The sequence below is a fragment of the Dermochelys coriacea genome, chromosome 4 (genome assembly GCF_009764565.3).
Source record: "Dermochelys coriacea isolate rDerCor1 chromosome 4, rDerCor1.pri.v4, whole genome shotgun sequence".
NCBI classification, from domain to species: Eukaryota; Metazoa; Chordata; order Testudines; family Dermochelyidae; genus Dermochelys; species Dermochelys coriacea.
The window spans coordinates 71,333,509-71,358,564 of record NC_050071.1 but is presented as its reverse complement, the minus strand read 5'-3'; the positions used below and the strand labels follow the sequence as shown (position 1 = coordinate 71,358,564).

General features: G+C 40.1%; 1 protein-coding gene across 1 annotated transcript in view; it reads right to left on the bottom strand.

Annotated features, from left to right (window-relative positions):
• Positions 1-25,056, bottom strand: part of LOC119854752 (palladin) — a 266,687-nt gene that overhangs the window by 35,752 nt on the left and 205,879 nt on the right. Inside the window, 3 exon segments of the mRNA XM_043513348.1 lie at positions 359-494; positions 17,056-17,519; positions 17,521-17,743. Coding sequence (XP_043369283.1) covers positions 359-494; positions 17,056-17,519; positions 17,521-17,743 — 823 coding nt within the window.

Here is a 25,056-nt window from a genome sequence, read left to right as displayed (position 1 = left end):
ACAAGGTTTGAGAGAGTTGGTGTTTCTGAACAACTGGTGAACTTTCTCAAAGATAAATTAGAGACTTCTTTTATTTATGTCTGACAATGCATAGAAAAATAATTGGCTCAAAACCTTTTAGATGTGCACATGGCTAATCTGTAACCACATGCTTCATAACAGCATTTCTTCCAATTGTTTGTTACACCCTCTTGTTTTGTCTCATTTTAAGATTAGACTGTAAGCTTTTTGAGGCAGGGACTGTGCCTAGTGCAATCACCCTAATCCTGAGGGAGCCCCTGGGCACTATTGTAATATAAATAATAAATTATCTGAGAAACTATGCCCAATCCCCCCGCTACATGTTATGTTTAAATACCGGCTGGCCATTATTCAAAAGTTCTTCCTTGAAACGAAGTTTTCTTTCCAGGTCTTGTATGACAGCATCTTTTGTCCCTTGAATCTCTTCATCAGATGCTATCCTAGCAGTTCTGCCTGTTTTCTTTGGAAATCCCCTACAACACAATACAAGAAAGTAATGTTTTTTATTAAACCATTAACATTAAAAAATATCTGGGTAAAATCCTGCCCTTACTGAAGTCAATGAGTTTTTGACATTGACTTCAGTAGGGTCAGGATCTCACCTACCCTGTTCAAACTCATGAAATTCAAGCTGTGAACTTGATATTCTTTTTTTTTTAAACTATATTCTTTGTGTTGTTACCACAGTTATCAGTAATAATGCAGAAGCTCATTTGAAGTCATACAATTTTCTTCTAACTCACTTTTTTGTGATCAGAGAGTCAGTTCTATGCCAAAAGTTTAAATGTTTCTTTTTGATTTTTTTCTCAAGCATTAATTCAAATAGGAGTTGAAATAGTGCTGAAGTGGGTGACAACATAATACACGCAAAAAATAGCAAAGTTAGCAATGACACTACAACAAATATGATAACAGCGCCCGTAAAGAAGGCATGACTAGTTCAGCAAGAATGAAAGGGAATCCTCCCCATAAATTAAAAACGTGTTACAACAGAGAACTCATGTAGCAAGCAACATGAGTTATTAAATCTTTATTATACAGGTGTATAAAATTTGAACAATGGTGCGGTGTTCATGGGGACAATGGCATTAGCATGTTCCCTCAAACTACCAAGCAACTATAAAACAGCTGCATAGAAATGCTCTCATGTTTTTTTTCTTTACTGGTGCATGTGTACTGTAATCCTTCCAGACTCCACATCTGTGCAAGCAAAGAAGAATTTTAATAAAAGAAAAAGTAAAAAGAATCACCTCTGTAAAATCAGGATGGTAAATACCTTACAGGGTAATTAGATTCAAAACATAGAGAATCCCTCTAGGCAAAACCTTAAGTTACAAAAAGACACAAAAACAGGAATATCCATTCCATTCAGCACATCTTATTTTCTCAGCCATTTAAAGAAATCAGAATCTAACGCATATCTAGCTAGATTACTTACTAAGTTCTAAGACTCCATTCCTGTTCTGTCCCCAGCATCACACAGACAGAGAGAGAGAGACTTTGTTTCTCCCTCCCCTCAGCTTTTGAAAGCATCTTGTCTCCTCATTGGTCATTTTGGTCAGGTGCCAGCGAGGTTATCCTAGCTTCTTAACCCTTTACAGGTGAAAGGGTTTTTCCTCTGGCCAGAAGGGATTTTAAAGGTGTTTAGCCTTCCCTTTATATTTATGACAGGATCACTAACCATATCCCGAACTCTCCTGAGGCACACCAAATATCAAAGGAATCTGACTAAGCATGTTGATTTTAGAGGGCTTAGGGTATGTCTAGATTGCAATTAAAAGCCCATGGCTTGCCCATGCCAACTGACTCAAGCTCGCAGAGCTCAAGCTAAGGGTCTTTTTAGCTGCAGTATAAATGTTTGCACTTTGGCTGGAGCCCAGGCTCTAGGACCCTGCAAGGTGGGAAAGTCTCAGAGCTCAGGTGGCAGTATAAGACTGAACGTCTACACCACACTTAAAGAGCCCCTTATTGTGAGCCCAAGTCAGGTGGCACAGGCCAGCCCCGGATGTCTATTCGCAGTATAGACCCCTTAGAAAGGTCAACATTTAAGGAGAAGATTGCATCTTAACTAGAGTGGTGTAGCCTCAGCACTATAATTAACCCATGTTACTGTTGTGAATACATAGTGTGTAACAAAGTTTTCTCTTCCTAGCACAGCTGGAAAATGACATGGCAATACTGTTTCTGAAAGACTAGTCAGTCCCAGAGCCTGTTTTACACTGGGAAACTGAACCAGCACTGAAAGCACTTTTCAACAGTGTGGCCTCATGACAGGAAAATAACTGTTTAAATGCTGGCATACAAAGAAAAAAGCTGTTCTCCATACTGTTGCAGAAAGTATGATCACACTTTCAGAAAGTCTCAGTCCCACTATCTGGAGTGATTAAAAATGGGTATGTCTAATCTGTACTAGCCTCCAAACCATTTTCAGTACTTGTACAAGGGATTCACTACTGAAAATAATGGTTAAATTTTCTAGTACAGACAAGGATATACTTATTCAGTTCAAGCAGCGTGGAACTGAACACTTCTGTCAGTCTCTGCATTTTTAAAATAATAGCACACCGGGGTTCCCATCTACAGCCTGATGAATTAGCATAATGCCACTGTAACCTTTCATAATGACAGGTTTCAGAGTAGCAGCCGTGTTAGTCTGTATTCGCAAAAAGAAAAGGAGTACTTGTGGCACCTTAGAGACTAACAAATTTATTTGAGCATAAGCTTTCGTGAGCTATAGCTCACTTCATCGGATGCATTCGATGAAGTGAGCTGTAGCTCACAAAAGCTTATGCTCAAATAAATTTGTTAGTCTCTAAGATGCCACAAGTACTCCTTTTCGTTTTACTGTAACCTTTGATACTGTCTCAGTGCTGGATTTTCAACACCCCAGTTTTTGAGGGTTGTCAGATCTCTGATTTTGGTGTAGCCCATTGTAAAGAGAGATGCTTTGCAATATACGTAACTGGATCCAGGTCAGATTCCAAACATCCACACACTTTGGGGTGTTTAGACCTGGGGTTTTGGTCTGGACCCATTTTTATTTAAAAGTGAAACTTTTCTCATATTGAGAAAATGTTAATGGGATGATAGAAAAAATCATGCTCTCCTAGTTTGTGCTGTTGCAAGGAACATTTAAAATTATTTAGAATTTAAGATTCATAGATGATAAAGATGTAAAAAGATTCCAATTGGGTTAGAGCACCTCAGTCCATCTTCCTGTCAATACATAACTAACTAGTCAACTGCTGGTGCTGGATCTTTTAAAATTAGTAATAAAATGGAGATACCACGTATTGGGTAGTTACCTGAAAATATTTCAATCAACTACAGTCGTGTTTCCAGGATAGGGACAGGAGGTAATTCCTTATATATAGCCTTGTACTATAATTTTATTGTTTATTAAGCTGATATAGTAGAAATGAACTGTCAGAAACTAATAAGGAAACAAGTGAATTGATGCAGAAGACTATAATTGGACTCGTTCTGCTTGAAACATTTTATATTCTGTTACTGAAAGTAAATTAATAGTGGGGAAATGGATAGGGTTACTATTAAAAAAAGATAACATTTTCCATATCAACTGGTGACATATAGGCTATTTTGAGAAGCGAATCACAAGTGACTAATATACAGCAATACATTAAGAAACAACGCTTTCATATCACATGCTACAATTTCATATTTTAATCACTAAATTCAAGAAGAAGCTTAGCAAAATACATCTAGGTCCCAATCATCCCACACACTACCTGGCACACAGATGTCCAAAAAGGTATAACCTACAATAAGCCCAAGAAAGTTACACAAAAAGCAGGGTGTTATGCTGCCCCTGTGCCAGCACTATTTCAGTTTTGCACAGCACATGGGGAACTAGCATGGAAGAAGTGTGGTCACCCAAGGCTTAGGCCTGGTGAGGTCAAGGCAGGATAACATTGGTCCAGGCAAATCTCCATCTGTTGTGGGCTGAGTGAAATGGCATTAAACCTGTTGGCTGTAACCGTCACTTTTCATTTAAGATAGTGGTAAGAAACACTACAGCACCTTTATAAAACAATAGCAGCCACACCCCCAAAGACAGGCACACTTCTCAGAACAAACTCTAACATTTCACTGCCCAAAAACAAAGGCACATGTGAGATCGCTCAGGAATTCAAACTATACGGGAGAGAGGGTTGGCTGGGTATTAGTTTTAGTAGAGGTGTGCATCCGAGAGAGAGAGAGAGAGAGTGTGTGTGTGTGTGTGTGTGTGTGTGTGTGTGAGTTAGAGAGAGAATGTGTGTGAGTGAGAGAGAAGCAGAAAGAAAAACACCACAGAAACAGACACAGGCCCTGCTATACTACAGGCACTACAGCTCTGGCACTGTAGTGCCATAGTGTAGATACTACCTATAGGTTTCAGAGTAGCAGCTGTGTTAGTCTGTATCTGCAAAAAGAAAAGGAGGACTTGTGGCACCTTAGAGACTAACAAATTTATTAGAGCATAAGCTTTCGTGAGCTACACCTGAAGTGAGCTGTAGCTCACGAAAGCTTATGCTCAAATAAATTTGTTAGTCTCTAAGGTGCCACAAGTACTCCTTTTCTTTATACTTCCTATAGTGACAGAAAGGGTTTTTTCAAAGCTGTAGAAACTCTACCTCCATGAGCAATGGTAGCTAGATTGAGTAGGTTGACATAGCTGTGGTGCTGAGGGATGTGGATTTTTCACACCCCTGAGCACCGTTGCTATGTCGATCTAACTGTTAAGATTGGACCAGGCTACAGAGAAGGAGCAGAAAGCCAGTGACAAGCACTCAGAGCACAGCCCTGAGAAAAATCTTACTGAGAGCTTTTGGGCCAAGACTGATTGAAAGGGGGTTGGAGCTGTGAGCACAGAAGCTATCTCCTATTTGATTCCTCCAGTGTTCATAGAAACAGGCCTCTGTACATTCTTTGTAAACAAACAAAATTGCATCACAGATACCCGTCTCACTCATCAATTTCTCCTCCTAACAGAAACAACCTCCAGAGCTCCGAGCTTTGGCCACTCGCTTAGGTCAAAGGGGGTAACAATATATTTATCAACAAAATTTACGTAGATTTACAAACCATGACTCAAACAATGAGGTAGCTACTTCAGGCAACCTGCCTTTGACATACAACTATAAAAAATGTATACAGCTAGCAGCCCTCAAAAACCTTAGCAAATAGATATGCCTTGTAACAACTCTGGACTGTTTTGGACTGAGGCTGGAGAGAGAAGGGGAGATGGGAGAGCTGTGACCTCTCATGGAGATGATCTATTCTTATTCCAAAGAGGATGGAGCTCGGCTGTTCTCAGTGGTACCAGATGACAGAACAAGGAGTAATAGTCTCAAGTTGCATTGGGGAAGTCTAGTTTGGTTATTAGGAAACACTATTTTACTAAGACAGTGGTGAAGCACTGGAATGGGTTACCTAGGGAGGTGGTGGAATCTCCATTCTTGGAGGTTTTTAAGGCCTGGCTTGACAAAGCCTTGGCTGGGATGATTTAGTTGGTGTTGGTCTTGCTTTGAGGAGGGGGTTGGACTAGATGACTCCTGAGGTCTCTTCCAACCCTAATCTTCTATAATTCTATCTCCCTCTCTTAAATCACACTTAGGTATACCAAAAAAAAGTTACCTCTTCAAACATACATTTTTTGACATGAGCTTCAATATGGCTACAAGCAAATGGAGACAAATAGAAGGATATTAGGTGTGTATGGTCAGAAAGGTGGTCATGCTATTATGTAGCAAAGACAGAAGAGAAACAACACTGCAGGGACCTGGAAAGTGGGCCCTTAGGGAACGGGAGAGATTCAGGAGACAAAGCATTGGCCCCATCAGGGATTATGTATGCCATTGCCACAAATCACTGCCTCTTCCCAATGGAGCTCTGCCAGTGGCCCCTGGTGCCCACTCATCTTATTCACCATTGGATTTACAATTTACCCTCCAGGGCATGGTCCCTGTAATGAGCAACATCAGCTCCCTCTATGGTTGTTGCAATCAGTTCAGACCACCACCTCAAGTGATTACCATTCTACTGCTTTGGTTGTCACCCAAACCATCTATTCACTGGCTTTTGCAGTGGTTTCACCATCTCTATGCACTTATCTGGACACACTGTGTCCTGAGACTTTTCTTTGTGTTCCTGGCTGCTCATTTGACTATGTTTAGCCTATTCTAGGAAACAATAGACAAAATGCTGCTAATTTATTTGTGCATTTGAATGTGAATTTTTTGTCTAATATAATCTTCAGTGCACAGTGGGAGGATTAAGGCTGTAGGACACAATAAGAAAAGTCAGAATTAAAATATAGGTGCAAATAACTGTCAGCACAAAACTATGGCTGAAAATGTTATTCTGTCTTTCAAAATCAGGCCAAAATTTCCATGGACTTCAAAGGGAGCTTCAAAGGAGCTCAGCACCACCAAATCCCCCGCCCTTTTTATGTAGGGGCCCAGATCTGGATTTAGATGCATAATTTCAAGCATATAAATTTGAATTATTTTGGCCAGAGAGGGCACAGGGAAACTGCCCATAGACACTCCACATATTTTACTTTTAATTATGTCACATGCAGAAACTTGACAGCAGAGAATTTTGGAACCTTGGCTCAATTCCAGCCTGCTTTGAATACTCACTGTAACATTTATTTAGAAAGCAGGCCAAACCAGCAACACTTTTCATGCTTTGATAACAGTGTGCACATTGGATGGGATTTTTTCCATTCCTCCTTCCCACTGTTCTGACAGAGTAAACAAGGGCAACAGGCTGGTGGTTGTTACAGTCTCAAGGATGTGTTCTTTTTTGCTGTCAACGTGGCTCAGTTTCACAGAAATCCAAATGAACATTAATTTGATTCTCCTTTTATAACCAAAGCCTTACAAAAGTCTGTTTTGGCTTCTGGCACACAGCAAATTCCCATCCATGTAAAGTATTTTCAATTACTTTAAAATGCAGAATTATGGTAAGCATGGATCACAAGCTTTGAAGCTGCAGTTACACATAAAGAACAAATGTTTTTAGTTTGGTCTTGTCATACATACTATGAGGTTTTAAAACCCCTGTCATAAATATAAAGGGAAGGGTAACCACCTTTCTGTATACAGTACTATAAAATCCCTCCTGGCCCGAGACAAAACCCTTTCACCTGTAAAGGGTTAAGAAACTAGGGTAACCCCACTGGCACCTGACCCAAAATGGCCAATAAGGGGACAAGATTCTTTCAAATCTGCCCACTCCACTTGTGCAAATTATCAGCTTATTTAGGTTTTCATATTGGCATTCATCACCATAAGTATCTGAGGACACAATCGGTAAAGATATTTAGGCACCTAACTTCCATTGTTTTCAATGGGAAGGAGACTAAAGAAGATCTGGGCCTGAGTGCCTCCTGGCTACTATAATTGAGATTATGTCATATCCACGGTGAAACATTTTTCCAAGGAATGGGCAGGCACGTTTGATTTCAGTTTAAAAAAAATCCAGCCCTTTCTGAAATTCTGGTAATCTAGGCATTATAAATTGTAACCCCACCCCGTACAATTATTGTAAAGGTTGTGTTTTGAACTGATAGTCATGAAAATGAATAAATTAATATAGCATTGACTGGAGCCAAAGGTAGAGAACAATGACACACGAATTTCCCTACTCAACACAGCCCATGGATCTTAGTCGGAAACACTCTAGTTATTGCAGTCCTGGGTCTCTCTTAACCAGTGACTGACAAATGTGCCAAATATATGTGATGTGAACAAACATCCACTAGGGACTGAGAGGAGGCCAATCTCAGTCGTATTTGTGATTTATCCAAAATCAATCTTGGTCTCCAGTTGTTGAAAGGCTAATGCACTAAGCACCCCCTGCCACCAACAGACCATAACTTGTTTTTATATACAAAATCAATTAATATCTGAATAAAAAGAAAAGAAGCTCCTCTGATCCAGACATTTATGTGACTCCCTTCATAAATTATTTGTCTGAAGTAAAGTTCTGTGCTTTGGCCAACAGGGACAACATGTATAGGATACTAGCCAGGTTGGTAGGCCAAAAAACTACAAAACAAGGTAAATAAATCAGTACACACTCCTTCTCTCCAACAGAGTGCACGTGCATCACCAGTTTGTTTAGATTAGGCTGACAGTAAGTCTCTGGTCATTTTTAAATGTTTTGCATATGCATCTGCAACTATCATTTGGAAAAAGAAATAGATAAAAAGCATCTGGAAAATAAAGCCTTCCAGATGCAACCATGGTCAAGATGCAAGAGGTCATGGTTTTGGCTACTGCACCCACCCTAGGTGTCCTTTTCCTTGATGAAAATTTCTTGGTCTGTACTTTACTTAGCTTTGAGTAACTCACAAGTAAAGTAACTCTCACACTAAGAATAATGGATGTTTTAGTTCACCAGCAATTAAAAACAAAACAACAACAAACACAAATTAAAAAAAACCACAAACCAATGCCACATTTAATTTGGGTCAAACCAAAAATGAGATTTTTTGGAATTCTCAGAGTATCAAAAAATAAAAAAGTTTAATTTTGGGTTGAATGAAACATTTTGTTCAATCCAAAACAAAACATTTTATTTAAACTTTGACCATTTTTTAAAGGTTTTTGTCTGGTTTTTTTTTTTTGGTTCAATAAAATTGAAGGAAATTTCAAAAAATTATCGCAAACCAAAATCTCAAAATGGTTTGACATTTTTGGATTTTTTTTATGTGAACAATTTGGCAAAACCAACACAAGTTCACAAAACATTGGTGTAATTGAATCTGCATTTTTTGCCAAAAAAAAGTTTGCCAAAAAATTTTTTGCACAGCATTACTCACACAAATATTTGGTTTATAGTTGTGATTCGGGCACAGCTTGGCATTCAAAGTTCAAATGCATGTGTAAGGATGGGTGGTTAGAACCTATGTCTGCAGAGCCTGTGACAGCTGACAGTCCCACAATGACACCAGGAAACCATGCAGAGGCACAGCCAGAGAGCACTGTGGAGAATAAGCGCCGCAGGAAGTACTGCCCAAAATGACCCATAATGACAGTACCCTGCGGCCCTCTGATTGGCCAACCACCCTATTTAATCCTGGAGAGTGCCCCAGGAGGTTGCCTGAACAACAAAACAGACTTTGGGCCTGCTGCAACTCCAGACGGTCTCCAGCCTGATCCTGATCCTGATCCTGACTCTTGCCTCCTGATTCTAGCCTAGTATTATCTCTGATCTCCAGTCTCCAACCCTGGCTTGAATTTGACCCAACTTTTGCTTACTCAACTTGGTTTACAGTGATTCCTCTGACCCCTGCTCAAATACTACTGTCCCTGATGTGTGGACCCAAGCACAGGTGCGACCACTAGGCCAGACCGCCTATGCCCCAGTCCCTTACAGTATGGATATATGGTGGTTGTATTTAGTCATTTTATTTTAAGAATGCAAAGATGATATTTTCTGTGGTAACTCATGTGCATATTTCATTAAATTTAAAATTTCCTTTTAAAAAAACCACCATATTTCATAGCACCAAGGAGAATCTGCTCATATCCTTGATAGCCATATAGGACTTAGATTCCTAGAGAGCTACATGTGGCGCTCAAGATGAAGAACACAGGGAGGACAATAAGGCAGGAAGCTTTTAACAATAGGAAGCAGTATGGTCTACTGGGAAAGTCATAGGGTGAGGAGTCCTTGGTTCTAATCTTGGTTCTGCCACTGACTTGCTGTGTGACCGTGGGACAGTTACTTCACTTCTCCATGATTCTGTTTCCCCTCCCACCCTTCGTCTTGTCTATTCAGATTGTAAGATCTTTGGGAAAGGAGCTCTCTCTCTGTGTAGTGCAGTGCCTAGCCCAATGGGGTTCCAATCTCCGCTGAGGCCTCTAGGTGTTACTGTAATACAAAACAACAAGAACAATGGGGTTCATTAGTTTAGAAGAATGATGAATTGTCATTTTCACAAAGGGTTCCCATAGAAGTTCTCTCCCTTGGACCTGTGACAAATCCTATGACTGCAAACTGGAAAACTAAAAAACAAAAACAGCCAAACCTGACATTTGCTGAAATTCAGTTAATTTCAATGGCAGAAAACTTTCACTTCAGATGTATTTTCATGAGCCCCAGAGATACATTTGGCAGGAATGAATGAACATTACAGAGATGAGATGAGGAAGGAAGAGAAAGAGGAAGAGAAACCACCTTAACCTTTACCCTCAATTTGGTGGTGGAATTTTTAAGCAAGGGGCTCTCAGAAGCCCCATCCAACACATGAATGTTTTGGCATAAACCACACTGACTGTAAACTCAGTTTGAGCAAACTGTGATAGACATAATTCACAAAACGAGGAAAATAAATGCCAGGTTTATATAGGACAGCAATAAATTGTGTTCTAAAGTGTGGGATGTCCTTGGTAATGAGGGACCGAGAGTTATATGGTGACAACATGTACATGGGTGGCTGTCCCTTATGATGTTCACCATCATCACTGACAGACGCAGGGAACCTGGAGGTCAGTAAAACATTTGGCATATCAGTAGTTACTGAGGCAAAGTTCAATGTACAGAATAAGTCTGGAAGAGCAGACCAGCTGCTTTAATTCAACTAAAGGCAAAAACATTGCACTGTTCTCCCTGCATTGTTCCTTATCCCCAGAACTCTTTGATTTACAGTTTTGAAGAGCATAGAAACAGCAATTAAATTTAGCATCAGCAATGATGAAAAATATAGCTTATGTTACTTTTACAAAAGTGTTCCAAAGTGATGTTTTCTTTTCTCTTTAAAAAGGTTTAGTTAACTTGGTACTTGCTGTTCCTATTTAAGTCTAGAGTCATGTCCTTTTAAAAACTCTGCATCATGATATTTTCCTCTGTTAGTGACCTAGGCAACACTACTGAAGAATGCAACTGCTTGAAGGAAAGAATTAGATATGTCCTACAGTCAAGATCCGTTTAAACTGATATATTCATACCTGAAAATGCATGTTTATTCCACACTGAAAGGGATGCTATCTGTCATTGTCTGATGACTAATTCCATGCTTTCTTTCTAGCGGTTTACACTTTGCATTTATAGAATCACTCTGTGGGCCTAAATTTTGCTGTCAGTGACACCCATCCAAACTTACATGGGTTGCATGGGTGCAAATCAGAGAAAAATCTGGGTTTGTATCAAACTTTTGTTGTTATGGCTGATGAAACTTAGGTTCCAGCCTCCATATATTTCTGTCAGCAAACCAAATGGCACAATTCTGGATTCTGTCACATGTGTAGTTCCCCTTGAAGTTAATAGGAGTTACCTTCCACATAGCTGAAGGCCGAGCTGGACCAATAAATCTACTAATATGTAGAGTTCTTTAGAATAGGAAAAACGGAGACCCCCAAGAACAAGGATTGAGCAATAGGGTATTGGCCAAATTCCAATTCAGAAATAAACAATATTCAGCCCCCATAATTCCTCTCTGAAATGTTAATTGACTACAGCATTCTTCACTTCCTCTCTAAATGTTACTATATGGTGGTAAAAACTACTGTGTTCCATCCCAAACGTGGCTGCATTTGATGGATGGGTAAAGTGATCCCTATGTCCCTTACTAACCTCACTAAGTGAAAGTGTTAGTGACTGCAAGTGACTTGACCATCCTGGCAGTACTAAGTATTTTATTCAATTGACATTTTTTCTCAGTAAAATTATGCAAATAAATATTTAATGATGAACTAGTACTAGGTGGTCCAACCGGTGGCCTGAGGGAAGGGGAGCCAAGTTGAGAGGAGGGGAAGCATGAAAGGGGAGCCAGGCTATGGGAGTATAGAACAAGGAGAAGAGCTGGGACTGTGTGAAATGGGGAATCGAGCTGAGGGAGGGGAGAGTGTGGAAAGGACTGGCACCACAATAGAAAATAGAGAGCAGAACTGAGGGAGTGCTGGGGCTCCCTTGTGGGCTCTGGGATGGTCAGGCTGCTGGTGAGAGAAAAAATATGAAAACATTATTGTTCAACTGCTGTTGAAAACTTTGTTACTTCAAGCACTGCCCTTGCTTAATACCTTTGTAAAAAAATAAAAAGTGAAAATTTCTACCATACAGAATTCCAACACAAGGTAGATCATAGAATCATACAAGATTAGGGTTGGAAGAGACCTGAGGAGGTCATCTAGTCCAACCCCCTGCTCAAAGCAGAACCAACCCCAACTAAATCGCAGTGCTTCTCACTCAGATTTGTCCCAGGGGTCGACCAGGCCAAGGTTGCCTCCACCAAATTTTTCAGTTCTTCCAGTGCCACTGACTGTGCAGGGGAACCAGTACCATGTAGCCCCCTGCAACCCAACTCCTCATGGAGAGCCCCAGCACACAAGCTGCAGCCTCCATCCCTACAACTGCCCCACCTGGGGCTTAAGACTAGGGAAGTGCTGAGGCCTCCAGTCCCCTCTCCTTCCAGTCCACAGCACCCCAGCAGGGCTCACCTTTTGGGCAGAGATATGGGCACCCCAACCCATCGCCCCCAGTGAGGGCGGTGGGTCCCTGGCCATGGGCTGCCTGCACTATTGTCCCAGGCATTGTCAGGAGGGGAGGCAGCAGCTGCTGGGAACCAGTTGGGTATGTGCGGAGGAGAGGTTGGATTCCCTGTCCTCTCACCTCATGGCTCCCTGTTCCTGCCTTCCCTGTGGTCAGTGCAGCTGGCACCCCATCTCTTCCCATAGGTAGTGGGGAGGGGGAATTTTACTTCTGCACAGACAGTGCACTGACCACAGTGAAGCCCTGGCCAAAGTCTCCTCCCTGAGTCGGAAGGGGTAGGGACATATGTACCATTTGAAATATTCCTGGGGGCACCCCTATCTTGATAAGGTGAGCTAGTCTCCTATTTAATTTTATTACTTCTCAACCCTACAGAGAAATGCTAAATGCTAATAAATCCTAAAAAAAGGATCTGATTCTAGAATCTGGAATGATATTTCTGTATGTGGCCCACAAAACTAACATCTGGCCCACAGCATTGAAAAGGTCAGACCATCCTGACTTATTACATCCAGAGCTATTCTTCATTTTATCTGAACGTCAGACACTTGTGAAGTAGACCCAGAAATCTAGTCAATTGGTTTTTGTGTTTCTCACAGTTCTGGACAGTCAGACTATTAACCTATATACTGGCAGCAAACTAGCTCATCAAAACCATACAACTAGAAACCATATTGAACAAACCAGTTCAGATGTTGCTGCCAAACCCACAGCCTCTTGGGGCTCCCTAACTCATGGGAATCCCATTTCATTGTCATTTCATCCCAGTGTATTATTTATTGCTCATATTTCCATGCCACGTAATTCATTCCTAGATTCATAGTTAATATGGATAGAAGTGACCACTGTGATCATGTTGTCTGACCTCCTGCATAACACAGGTCATAGGACTTCCATGAATTAATTTCACGTTTCTCTTGCCTTCTGTTTTACAGGAAACTTCCATCCTTTTGTCTGTAACCAATGTTTAATTTGTGCCAGGGCTTGACAGGACTGAGCCCTGGCACCTCTAGGCTTGGCAGTTCATAGCCCTGCACCTCTGGGCTTACTGCCCCAGTTAAGAATGTAAAAAAAAATGTCTTGAGCCCCAGCACCTAATAACTTGAGTCCCAGCACCTCGCATTACAAATTAAGCACTGTCCGTAACCCTACCCAAAAACAAACACACACACCCCACCAAATCTAGACACATTACTTATTCTCTAGTCCATATTTGTACCCAGTTGGCACAGCAAATCCATTTAGGGGAAATGGAGAGAAGGCTGCATGCTCGACTGTGGCTGTGAAATGGGGGCCCCTACGCAAAAGAGTTGTGCGGGGCTACATGCTTTGCTTGAATCTTGGATAGAGCTGGTCCAAAACAAGTATATTTCATGAACATTTTTTTTAAATAAATGCATTTTTTTCTCATTTTATTCAACATTTTTCATCATATTGTGGCTAGATAAATTCCAAAAAAATTTTGAACATTTTTCAAAATTTTCAATTTTTTGTTTCAGCGGGGGAAAAAAAACCCTTTCTTTTTTTATATTCCATATTCACAATCTTTTGTGATTCAGTTCTGAATCTGAATTAATATAATATTTTTTTCATTACATTCAAATGGAGAGCATCAAAGAAATATTACAAATATACAATATATACCAATGTAATCAGAACACCAAGAAGTATCACTTTTAAAAGTACTCCACAAGAATTCCAGCTCATCTGGGTGGCAAGTTATTTAGGTTATATTACAGATTCTGACACAAGACTAAGCAGTTCAAAAATTCCCTTTTCTTTTTTTCAGGTCTTTGACTATCATTGTCACAGGAAGCCACTATAGAGGCAGAACAGAGTAAACTATCATGTGAAGACCATACACACAAACATGAGATGTGAATATCTGATCCTCAAGTACACTAGGAAAGTGGCAAAGAAATACCAGCAATAAAAAAACAAGAGCGAGGGGAAGGCACTGAAAGTAACCACAAAGTTTGCTGAAGAATGCTCTCTCTCTCTTAATAAAAGCAGTTGGTAAGAAAGGTAGCTAATGTAAAGTATTTAAAAACAATCAAGGATCCAACCCTACTCCCACTGATGTAAGTAGTAGTAAAAATCTATTTTAAAGCTGAAATCCCATTACTTTAGACCTTGGCTTATACTGGACTCTCCAATATTGGTAAAGATATTGCTCATTTCCATCTACAGAATGCATTCCACACTTTGACTAGTTCATTTTCAGCAATGCATAACATATCATTTGTAATCCCATCGAATAGATTGGGAAATGGAGACAGAGAAATTAAATGACTTGCTCATGATGCATGTCAGAGTTGAAAATACAAGTGCCCAATCTTGAGTCCACGTTCAGCACCCAGACGACCACACTACAGTGTCTTACCAAGGAAACAGTGTCTTCTTTTCAGAATCAATGGACATCAATAGCAGGGTGATAGCAAGGAGTACAGGCCAGGACTGGACTGCTGATCATCCAGGCTTTTTCCCTTTTGCAGGCTGCAGAGCTGACCAGCTTCTGCTCCTCCTACATCTCTGGAGCTGACTGGCAGTCAATTAATTTTGCTCATCTATACTACTCAACTAGTATAGCTCAACTAGTCTCATCTATACTACTAACCGGCTCTGTCTATGGAGACTAATGCAGGCAGGCAACAACCATGCACTGGAGTGAGTGGAGGGTGAGAGCTGAGAAAAAGTGAGTAAAGTGAAGAAAAGGGATAGGAGAGAGGGTCTAATTGTTGTGGTGTTAGCCTGGAACTTGGGAGACCTGGGTTCAGTTCCTCCCTCCACCACCAACTTGCTGTTTGACCTTGGCCAAGTCATTCAGCCCCTCTAGTGCCTGAGTTCTCCATCTGTAAAATGGGAGATATCCTCATAGGGGTGTTGTGAGTATAAATACATTAGAAACCAGGAGGTGCTCATGTACTACAGTAATGGGCATCATAGAAAGATAGAGCTGATAAAGGAGAAGTGAAGGAGAAACAGAGGTGGCAAGAAGGGATGGGACAATAAATTAGAAATTTTGGGAATACAGAAAAATGGAAATTGAGAGACTGAAAGAACTTGGGGGAAAGAAAGGAGAGAAAAAACACATGAAAGAGTGGCAAAGTAGATAGAGGATGACAGGAACAAGAGTACTGTTAAACAAGACAGAGGGGAAACAGACACTGAAAAAGACTAAGGAAGGATATGATAACATACAGTAGCAGGAAAGAAGATATTTGGTAGGAAAAGAGAAAAATGAAACTAAAAGTTAAAGAGACAGAACAAGTTGATTTTTGAATTATGTAATAGATCTTTTAACATCACCAAATGTTAAAATTAAAATTATGTTTTGTTTACATTGCAGACAAATTCATTAATATATTTGAGTAACTAACAGAATTTTTCCAAAAGTGCCTTAGGAGGTCACACACAAACAGTTACACTGAGTTCTGGTAAAATACCAGTGGCAGCTTGGGACCTTTGTGGGCTGCACACACACACACAAAAAAAATATTCCAAGGGCTGCATGTACCTGCAGACCTGTCCCTGAACAAATACTGGAACTGGGTATTACTAAAGGAAGGGAGCCAATGGAAAGTAAGAGACAGGAAGGCAAACAAAACAAAGTTAGAGTGACTGCAAGAGTAAATGAAACTATTCATTTTCTCCTTAACTCTGTTTATTTTGGAATCAAATATCATAATAAGTCACAAGATGTAAATCTAGAGAAACAATTTTTAAAAAAATCTTATACCTGAATTACTACTCTGGTATCCATCTTATCTCTCCCTTGTCTTCCATCACATACCTTGGAGTAAAATAACAGAAGTTCCTACAGCACCAAATCTATAGCTGAGCAAGTTATCTTGATACTGTGGACATGTTTAGAAAGCCCTTAAACAAAGTTATAAATAAGCCTTGGATCCAGCTATTCTCATTTTTTGTTCTTTATCATTTCTCTTTGTTCTCCAACAATGGAATGAGAATCTTGTGCCAATGGAAAGACAAACTGAACTACTCTGGGCTTTTGGCATGCTCCAGAACAATATTTTAGCCTTGAGGGGAGACAAAAGGGAGAGAAAATATGTGGAGCTGATGTAGTCTGTGGTGTTTTTCCTGTTTTTTTTAAACACAGTTCTTACAAATGCCCAGCACCACATCCTCTCTCGCCCCTCCCCCCTGAAAAAAAGATAACCAAATATCAGTAGGCCATTGTGCTCCTTCATTTTCCATCTCTGCAGCTTTGTTCCATAAGCAGAATACAGCATGATATTTCTGATCAGTGTCTTCTTCCCTGACACTCCGCCACCTAGAGAAATCACTAGAGTCAGAGGCCAAGTATCACCTTATGAAAGTGACTGCAAGGACTCTGCCAGAAGGGTGATTTCCTTGCAATTCCTTCACTAATTCAAGAATCAGTCATCCCCCAGCCCCTCTCAGTTAGCCACAGTGCAGAGAGCCCCAAAAGCTATCAAAATGGAGAACCAATACAATTAATAAACAATAAAATTAAATGTAAGAAGTTCATTAGCTGTTTATACTCACGGAGGCATAACACCTTTTGGAAGTCCTAGTGCATTGACAGATATAGGCGGTGTCTGGGATGGTAACATGGAGCTGAGGAACGCTGCTGGAGACTGGCTAGAGTTAGAGAATCTAGCAGTTGGAGAAAGACTGCGGGAAGGTGAGGAAACTGAGGAAGGGAGAGGAGGAGGAGGGGGTGGGGGAAGTGGGAAGGAGTCAGAAACTGAAAATGTTGCAGTTGGACTGAAGACTGGTGGAGGTGGGGGAGGGGGTGAAGAGGAAGATGGAGACCACAGGTACTCTCCTTCTGGAGCAAATGGCTGGGAGAAAGGGGGAACAGGTGCTCTGCCAAATTGTTTCTGAGAGGCAGTTGGAGACATAGGGGATGGAAGGCTGGATGTGGAAGACCCAGATGAAGGAGTTACATAACCTGAAGCAGGACTGATGTTCTGAGCAGCAATGAATTGTTTAGGCCGGGCATAGTTGAAGGTGCTGGATGACTGCATGGTGGGGGAAGTGTGGGAGTTGAGAACGCTCATTTGCACAGGAGAACTGACAGACTGGCTGGACACCAGCTCCTGGAAGGAAGGGGGAGGAGGAAAGGGGGAGATGGAGGAGGGTTTGATGTTGCTGGTGGTGATGGTACCGCTGACCACCTTCTTGTTCCAGACGAATTTGGTTCTGCAGTTGTTGTAGTTTTAGAGGGTCCCTGCATAAGAAGAAAGAAAGTTAATCAGACCGGTGGTGATGGGAGAGGAGAGGATTAAAATAAAGAGACAATCTCATTATCTAGACACTGAGCTCTATTTTGTCACCTGGAATTTTAGAAGCCAATGGAAGTCAGATCTATTTGCATATCTGATCCTTAAGTCTATCCCCTTGCCAGCAAAGTCCCTGCAAGAACGCACATCAGATATTAAACTGCTACAACACTTAATTGTAGCTAAAGGACCATTTGTAAGCTTTCTAATTAATAAAGCCATGAATCCCTGCTGGGATGGAAAACCTCGATGAAATTGTGAGATTTGGTTTGAATACTTATTTAAAGCTTTCCCCAACAGATTGAAACCTTTTTTGGTCTGGAGATTGGGATGGGGTAGTTCCCTGTTTCATCAGACCTGGAAATACTGCAAGCAAAGTCCTTTTTGTGATCTTCTTAGTACTCTTATTTTCAGCTAATGCCACAATAGCAATTAAGACCCTTTTGAATTTTAAAAAAAGTTTGATTTTTATTTGGGTGCCGGTGGGTCATTTGTTAATTTTATTTGAACTTAATATATTAATTGCAAGAGTCCTAGTATTAAGGGTCACTTTTTTTTAAAAGGGCCTCAATTCTGTCTCTCTTATTAGGTGTTCAAATATCTAAGCAACTGCAGCCACAATCAGGTTACTACAAATCTAAATGCCCTAGCTTGTGCCTGCTGTTAATCATGTGTCATTCCCATGAGGTGACACACATTTGACAGCTCTGCCAAGCCTTCCCACATATTTGTGAGGGAGTGAATAAAACTTCCCCCATAATTTTCTGCAACCTAGGGAAAGGTGAACTAAGCTGCATACCAGGAAACCATGAGTTTTAGTCCCAGCTTTTCCACTGACAGCTGTTAATATATCTGTACTCTTTACAACTTTTATTCTTAACTAAGCCTCATAACTCTACCATACCAGGAGGCAGCTGAGGAACTAAAGCGCTAGGCTCTGCTAAGTGGACTCATGGCACCATACCCATGGGAGATAGGCTTATTTACAATAAAAATACAGAACTTCTTCACATTCACATAACTGTAAAGACTGTAGGTTTGACATTTAGAAGCGCTGAGCATCCAGAACTCCAAATGAAGTCAATAGGAACTATAGACACTCAACACGGATGACAATCAGATCCTGAACATATTTTTGCTTATTGTACAATTGCTTAAATGACCATTTACATTGCTGCTTTCCTGTTAATTGCTCCTTCAATATGCACTTCTATAAAAAAATCTTGAGTCTAAAGACCACTAAGATAGTTTGTCAATCTCCTTTAATAGCCCTGCTTTAGCAGCACTACAACCTCAATAAGGCCCTTATCAAAGCAGAGATCAAACTTTGCTGTGTGTGGTCTTAATTCTAAAATTCATCTGTTTTACTGGCTTAACAATTGTCTTGTCCCAGCTGGGAACTGTAACTTTGTCTGAATGCTCCAGATGTCTTTGTGGTTTTATGTGCACATGCACCTTTTCAGTATATTTCATATATAAATACTTTACGCTATTATATACAGTGTGTCATTTATGATATAATTTAGGTCATTATTTAACCAGAGATTTTAGTGCAGAGTCTATTGAATGCATGGAATATGTATGTCTGACAAACACCATAATGGATGCATACTTTTGGTATTAGAAATTATCATGATGTCATAGTTACATTTGTAACCTACTTTCCATTATAAGATTCATTTTGATACTCCTGCTCCCCAGAGTACTCTGAAAATATTTTCGGCCTGAAATTTAACATGTGTGGTGTCTAGAAAAGGAGACTGTTTGGCTGTAAAGAGGGGGACAGAAGTTTAAGATTAATCACACAAGGTATTTTGAGACAGTACTGAAAAAAAATCAAGGTTTTGAAGGGTCTGACTATTTTGTAAAATCATATCACAAAGATAGCTTGGTTTAGAAATGAGAGTTACCCCACATACAGTACATACTTTATTTGTTAAAAGATTAAAGATTAGTTTTTTTTTTTACCAGACTGTTTTTGATATAGTTGTGTAAAACACTTTGGAGTTATTCACTACAGATTTCTGAATCTTCTATTAATTTTTTTGAATGTTGAACATATAGTATCAAATCCTGCTCAGTTCAGATTGGTTTGATGTTAGGTTTGGGTTAAGCCTGATCTTTATGTTTTTTTTTTTAATACTCTTTGAATGTCCCTTAACCTGAAAGAGCTACTGCTTGAGCTATTTTGCATTGAGGCTTTCTTTTTAGCCCATACCATCATCTGACCCTCCCAGTCAATGGCAGAGTTCCAGCAGCAATACCAAACCATCTTGGATAGATGAGTAAAAAAACCTTTTTTTTAAATTTTTTTGGGGGTTTTCCTTTTTAAGTTTGTGTCTTCCAAATTGTGCATTTTAACTATTTTTGGGCACACTGTCTAATGGTCATAGAAGTATTTTAACATTTTTTACTTTCATTTTCATACCAATTTTACTTCATTTTCCCCATCATTTTAATGTATTATAGTGCGACTAAGGCCAAAAAAGTAAATAAAAATGTACCTAACTATATATGTTGTGCCAATTATGGAAGAAGTTTAACAGTCTCAAACAGAGACTTTTCACCAATCATGTGCCATAACAAAAGGTATCCTGTGCTGCATTGAAACTTTTCTATTTTAAGTTACAAAGTCATGTGTTCATCTTTCAAACAGTGACACAATATAACAGTGACCATCTTGGGCCTTGTCGATGCTAATTACTACCTGTTTTACAGCAACTGCTGCTAAATGATACAGCTATATCAGTTTCAGAGTAGCAGCCGTGTTAGTCTGTATTCGCAAAAAGAAAAGGAGTACTTGTGGCACCTTAGAGACTAACAAATTTATTAGAGCATAAGCTTTCCGATGAAGTGAGCTGTAGCTCACAAAAGCTTATGCTCTAATAAATTTGTTAGTCTCTAAGGTGCCACAAGTACTCCTTTTCTTTTAGCTATATCAGTGTTAGTAATGGTGGAAGTGCTAGTGTAGACCAGGATCAGGCTTTAAATCCAGGGTGTTATGAAAATCTACATGTTGGGTAAAGGAAAGATCCTACTCTGAGCAGGTTTTCATGCCACAATGGTAAAAATGCATGATCTCTCTATTAGGCATCTTTGCAGCTATTCTGTTGCTGTAAGACAGGTACTAAGTTTTCTAGTGCTAGACGCATCCTAGAGTAATGTCATCCAGCATTTTTTAAAAAAATTCCCATTGTTGCTATTGCACTGGTGCTAATAATGTTTGGAGCATCAGGGTGGAGAGGGGGCACTGGTGTTTAACACTGTTGCATCATATCATCTAACCTTACTCAGTGCAAATCTAGACACATTTCAGAGTAGCAGCCGTGTTAGTCTGTATTCGCAAAAAGAAAAGGAGTACTTGTGGCACCTTAGAGACTAACAAATTTATTAGAGCATAAGCTTTCGTGAGCTACAGCTCACTTCATCGGATGCATTTGGTGGAAAAAACAGAGGACTAGTTAAAAATACTCCACCTTGGGCCAATCTATACCAGTGCTTCTTCCATTATTAGCAGCAATAGTGAAGCAACTATGGAGATAAAGAAAAACTTCAGGGACTAGGAGGACACAAACAAAACTAATTTAGTTATAACAACATGATCCTATCTCAGCCAACTAAGGTACGTTTAGTAATCCAGGGTAATAGTTAGGCACACTTTCATAGAACCGGTCACATATATTTTACATCTACTTCTTTAAACACAGTGAAAAAACCCATAACATTTTCACACACTTATTTTTGATAACTTATTTGAGGTTTACCTACAGTTTTATCTAACAATTAATTACAGAAACTGAAAAATCAAAAAGTAACTTCTGAATAAAATTCCCGCAGTGAAAAGGCCAATAAATCGACTATAAAATAATCACATTGGCGGTGGAGGGGAAATGGAGATTCAGCAAGTCATTTGAACTCAGACATGACCATTTATAAAGGGATTTCAACTGCTTTATTCTGATATTTGTCAGTTTTTTCTGCCTAATGTTGGAAATTCTTGTTATAGATTTGTACGTGTATATATCTCTGCCTGTGCTCCAACAGCTATGATAACAGCGTTAAAGACAACATGAAAAAAATAAGATTATAAGCCATTGAAAAAACATATTTACTTATACACACACACACACACACACAGAGTAACAGTGAGAAGTAGTAATATTTTAATATGAATGAGGGCATGGGCCTAAACAACAATAGTGGAAATCTAATACATTATGAAGGTTATTCAGTTCTTAATGTGAATGTGCATATTACTACCCTGTCCACAATACTTAATTTTTGCCAATTTACTATGGACACAGTGCAGTAACATTACAACTTTTCTATATAACAGGTATAAACTACTGTTCTATTCTACAGGAGCTAGTTTCTGCCGAATATATCTCAGAGCCATTTGGAGAAGAGGGCTCAGCTCTTAATAACTGTGTCTAAAATGACAGCAGAAGGCATGGTCTTTTTTCACCTCCATTACTATGTCTTCCCTGGATTGTCTTTCACCTGCTGTGCAACTCTGTCTTGAAAGAGAGAGACTGGGGGAGGAAGAAACTCAGCTTGTATTGCTTCTAAGAATTAGGATTTATGTTCTTCATACCACTAGTAGTTTCTAATGATAGAGGATGTGATCATCTTGAGGCTGGAAATACACTTGCTTCTGGGAGCAGTGTGTGTGCTGCAAGTTGTCACTCTTTTCTTTTATACCTCTGAGTGCTGAAGAGTTATAATTAACTGTGGGAATTCTTACGCTCTCTGTAACTAAGCAATGCTTTATTTAATATACATATACCAAGTTTCAAGAAGAGATTATTACGTCTCAGATATCTCTACAACTTTGTTTTCCTCTCTGCCTCTTCCAAGACAGGTTTCAGAGTAGCAGCCGTGTTAGTCTGTATTCGCAAAAAGAAAAGGAGTAGTCTCTAAGGTGCCACAAGAACTCCTTTTCTTCTTCCAAGACAAATTACCGAAATGAAAGAGACATCTCACTTATTTATAAGTATAATTATTTTATTGCTTTGCTTAATGAAAATTTGTAGCCGCAAAGCTTATGGGAACTGGAAGCTGAGTACTCTAATTGCCTAGGATGACTGTTTTTCTCCATTATGAAGTTAGTGAATCCCTCATGCTACCATCAAAGCCTTCTTCAGACAATATATTGACAACCACAATATACAAACTAATCTGCACCAACTATTACAAGTGGCTCAATACTGATCTCAGGTATTTGGGTTGACGTTCCTTATAATTACATATGGTCAGCTCACTACCTGTGTATATTCATGCTTACTGGTAGTAGCCGGTTGAATACAATATGACAAAGAGCATCCGACATTGAAAATGAGCTTTATGTATACAATCTTTGGTCCAGGAGACATACCTTGACTACAGACCAAGCTTAAACCAGTGACTAACACTAACAGTGGGGAGGCAGATAGGGCACTGTGGTAGAACACAGGACAGCTGAGTTTAATTCCCATTTCTGCCAGTGGCCTGCAGGGTGACCTTGGACAAGTCACTTCCCTCCATGTGTCTCAGTTTCCACATCTGGAAAAAAATGGGAACAATGATACTGACTTCTATTGTAAAGTGCTTTGAGATCTACTGATGAAAAGTGTAATACAAGAGGTAGGCATTATTATTACTACATGATATAAATGAACTGTGCACAAACGATAGGTCAGTACTTTACCTGGGAAGGCAGCCAGCAATTCTGCTTTGCCTTCTCCCTCTCAGAAAAAGAACAGTTACTGACCTTGCAGTAGCAGTGGTTCTTTGAGATGATGTAATTAGTTGGGGTGCACATGTGCCTCATGCATGCGAAATTAAACTCTTTTTCACAGCAGGTCTGTCAGGGCTGCACATGTGACCTGTGCCTCATCATACTCCTCTATGAGGGCATAAAAGGCAGAATGGCCACGACCTTCCCTCAGCTCCTTCGCAATTCAAAGCCCACAGTAATTGAAATCTGCAAAAGCAGGGACCGAGAGGGATCGTGGGATCTACACTGGAGTACAACATCTTGAAGAACCACAGTCACTGTAGGGTAAGTAACCATTCTCTCTTTATCGGATGCATTTGGTGGCCACCAAATGCATCCGATGAAGTGAGCTGTAGCTCACGAAAGCTTATGCCCAAATAAATTTGTTAGTCTCTAAGGTGCCACAAGTACTCCTTTTCTTTTTGCGAATACAGACTAACACGACTGCTACTCTGAAACCATTCTCTCTTTGTCAACTATGTATTAGTGTGGATCACAGTTTGGTGAGCGGCAAGCAGTGTCCCCTCTTATGGTGGGAGTGAAGTATCCGCTGCATCAGTCAGTGATTGTTGTAGTGTCGCCTTGAATTTGGGGGTTGTCAGGGCCGATGCCGAAGTCCAACTCATAACTCTTGACAAAAAGTCAGTGAGTTAATGCTACATTGTAGCCTTGCAGATCTCAGAAATTGGCACATTCCTGAAGCAGGCAGAGGATGTTACTTGCATTCAAAGCTGGCCAGGTGTTTGGGTGGACATCTGTGGCCTGTCTTTCAACCAGAACTGCTTTGGACGGTAAGGACTACAAAGATGAATGTGGCTTCATCTCATTTCATCTTGGATATTATCTTGGGGAATCAATGGAAAGGCATAGAGAAGGCCTTGAGACCAATGTAGAAGATAGGCATCTGGTACCTATTCAGGTTTGTGTCCCTCTGGAACAAAAGTTTTGGCACTTGGCATTGTTGATGATGGTAATCAGGTCTATCATGGAGATCTCCAATGAAGGAATATTGGGTCTATAATGAATCTCCATAGCAACCATTCAAGGGGAAGAGCTGTGAACAGAACCTCTTTATATACATTCTTGGATTCCTGCAACCATCTCAGTGACAATCTGAGATGGAATCAGGTCTTTCTTGTTCATTTGGTGTTTTGCTGGGGAATAGATCGATCTGAGCCAGAGTTCCATCATAGAGCCAATAGAAGAAGTCTGGCAAAGGGTATAATGCAAGTGCATGAACACATATGGCCTAGCTGCCCCACATGAGTTCATAACATCACAGTAGAGTTTGATTCCATTTCACATACTATCAACTGCATGAAAAAGAACCTGTCCTCAGAAAGATATGCTCTTGTGGACCTGGAGTTGATCAAAGTTTCTATGAATTCTATCTTCTGTGATGGGTCAAGATATGATTTTTCATAGTTCACCAGGAGGTCTATCTGGGAGAACAGGGGAAGAGCATATTCTAGGCTTGATGCCATCTTCTGCTGCTTTATGTAATAG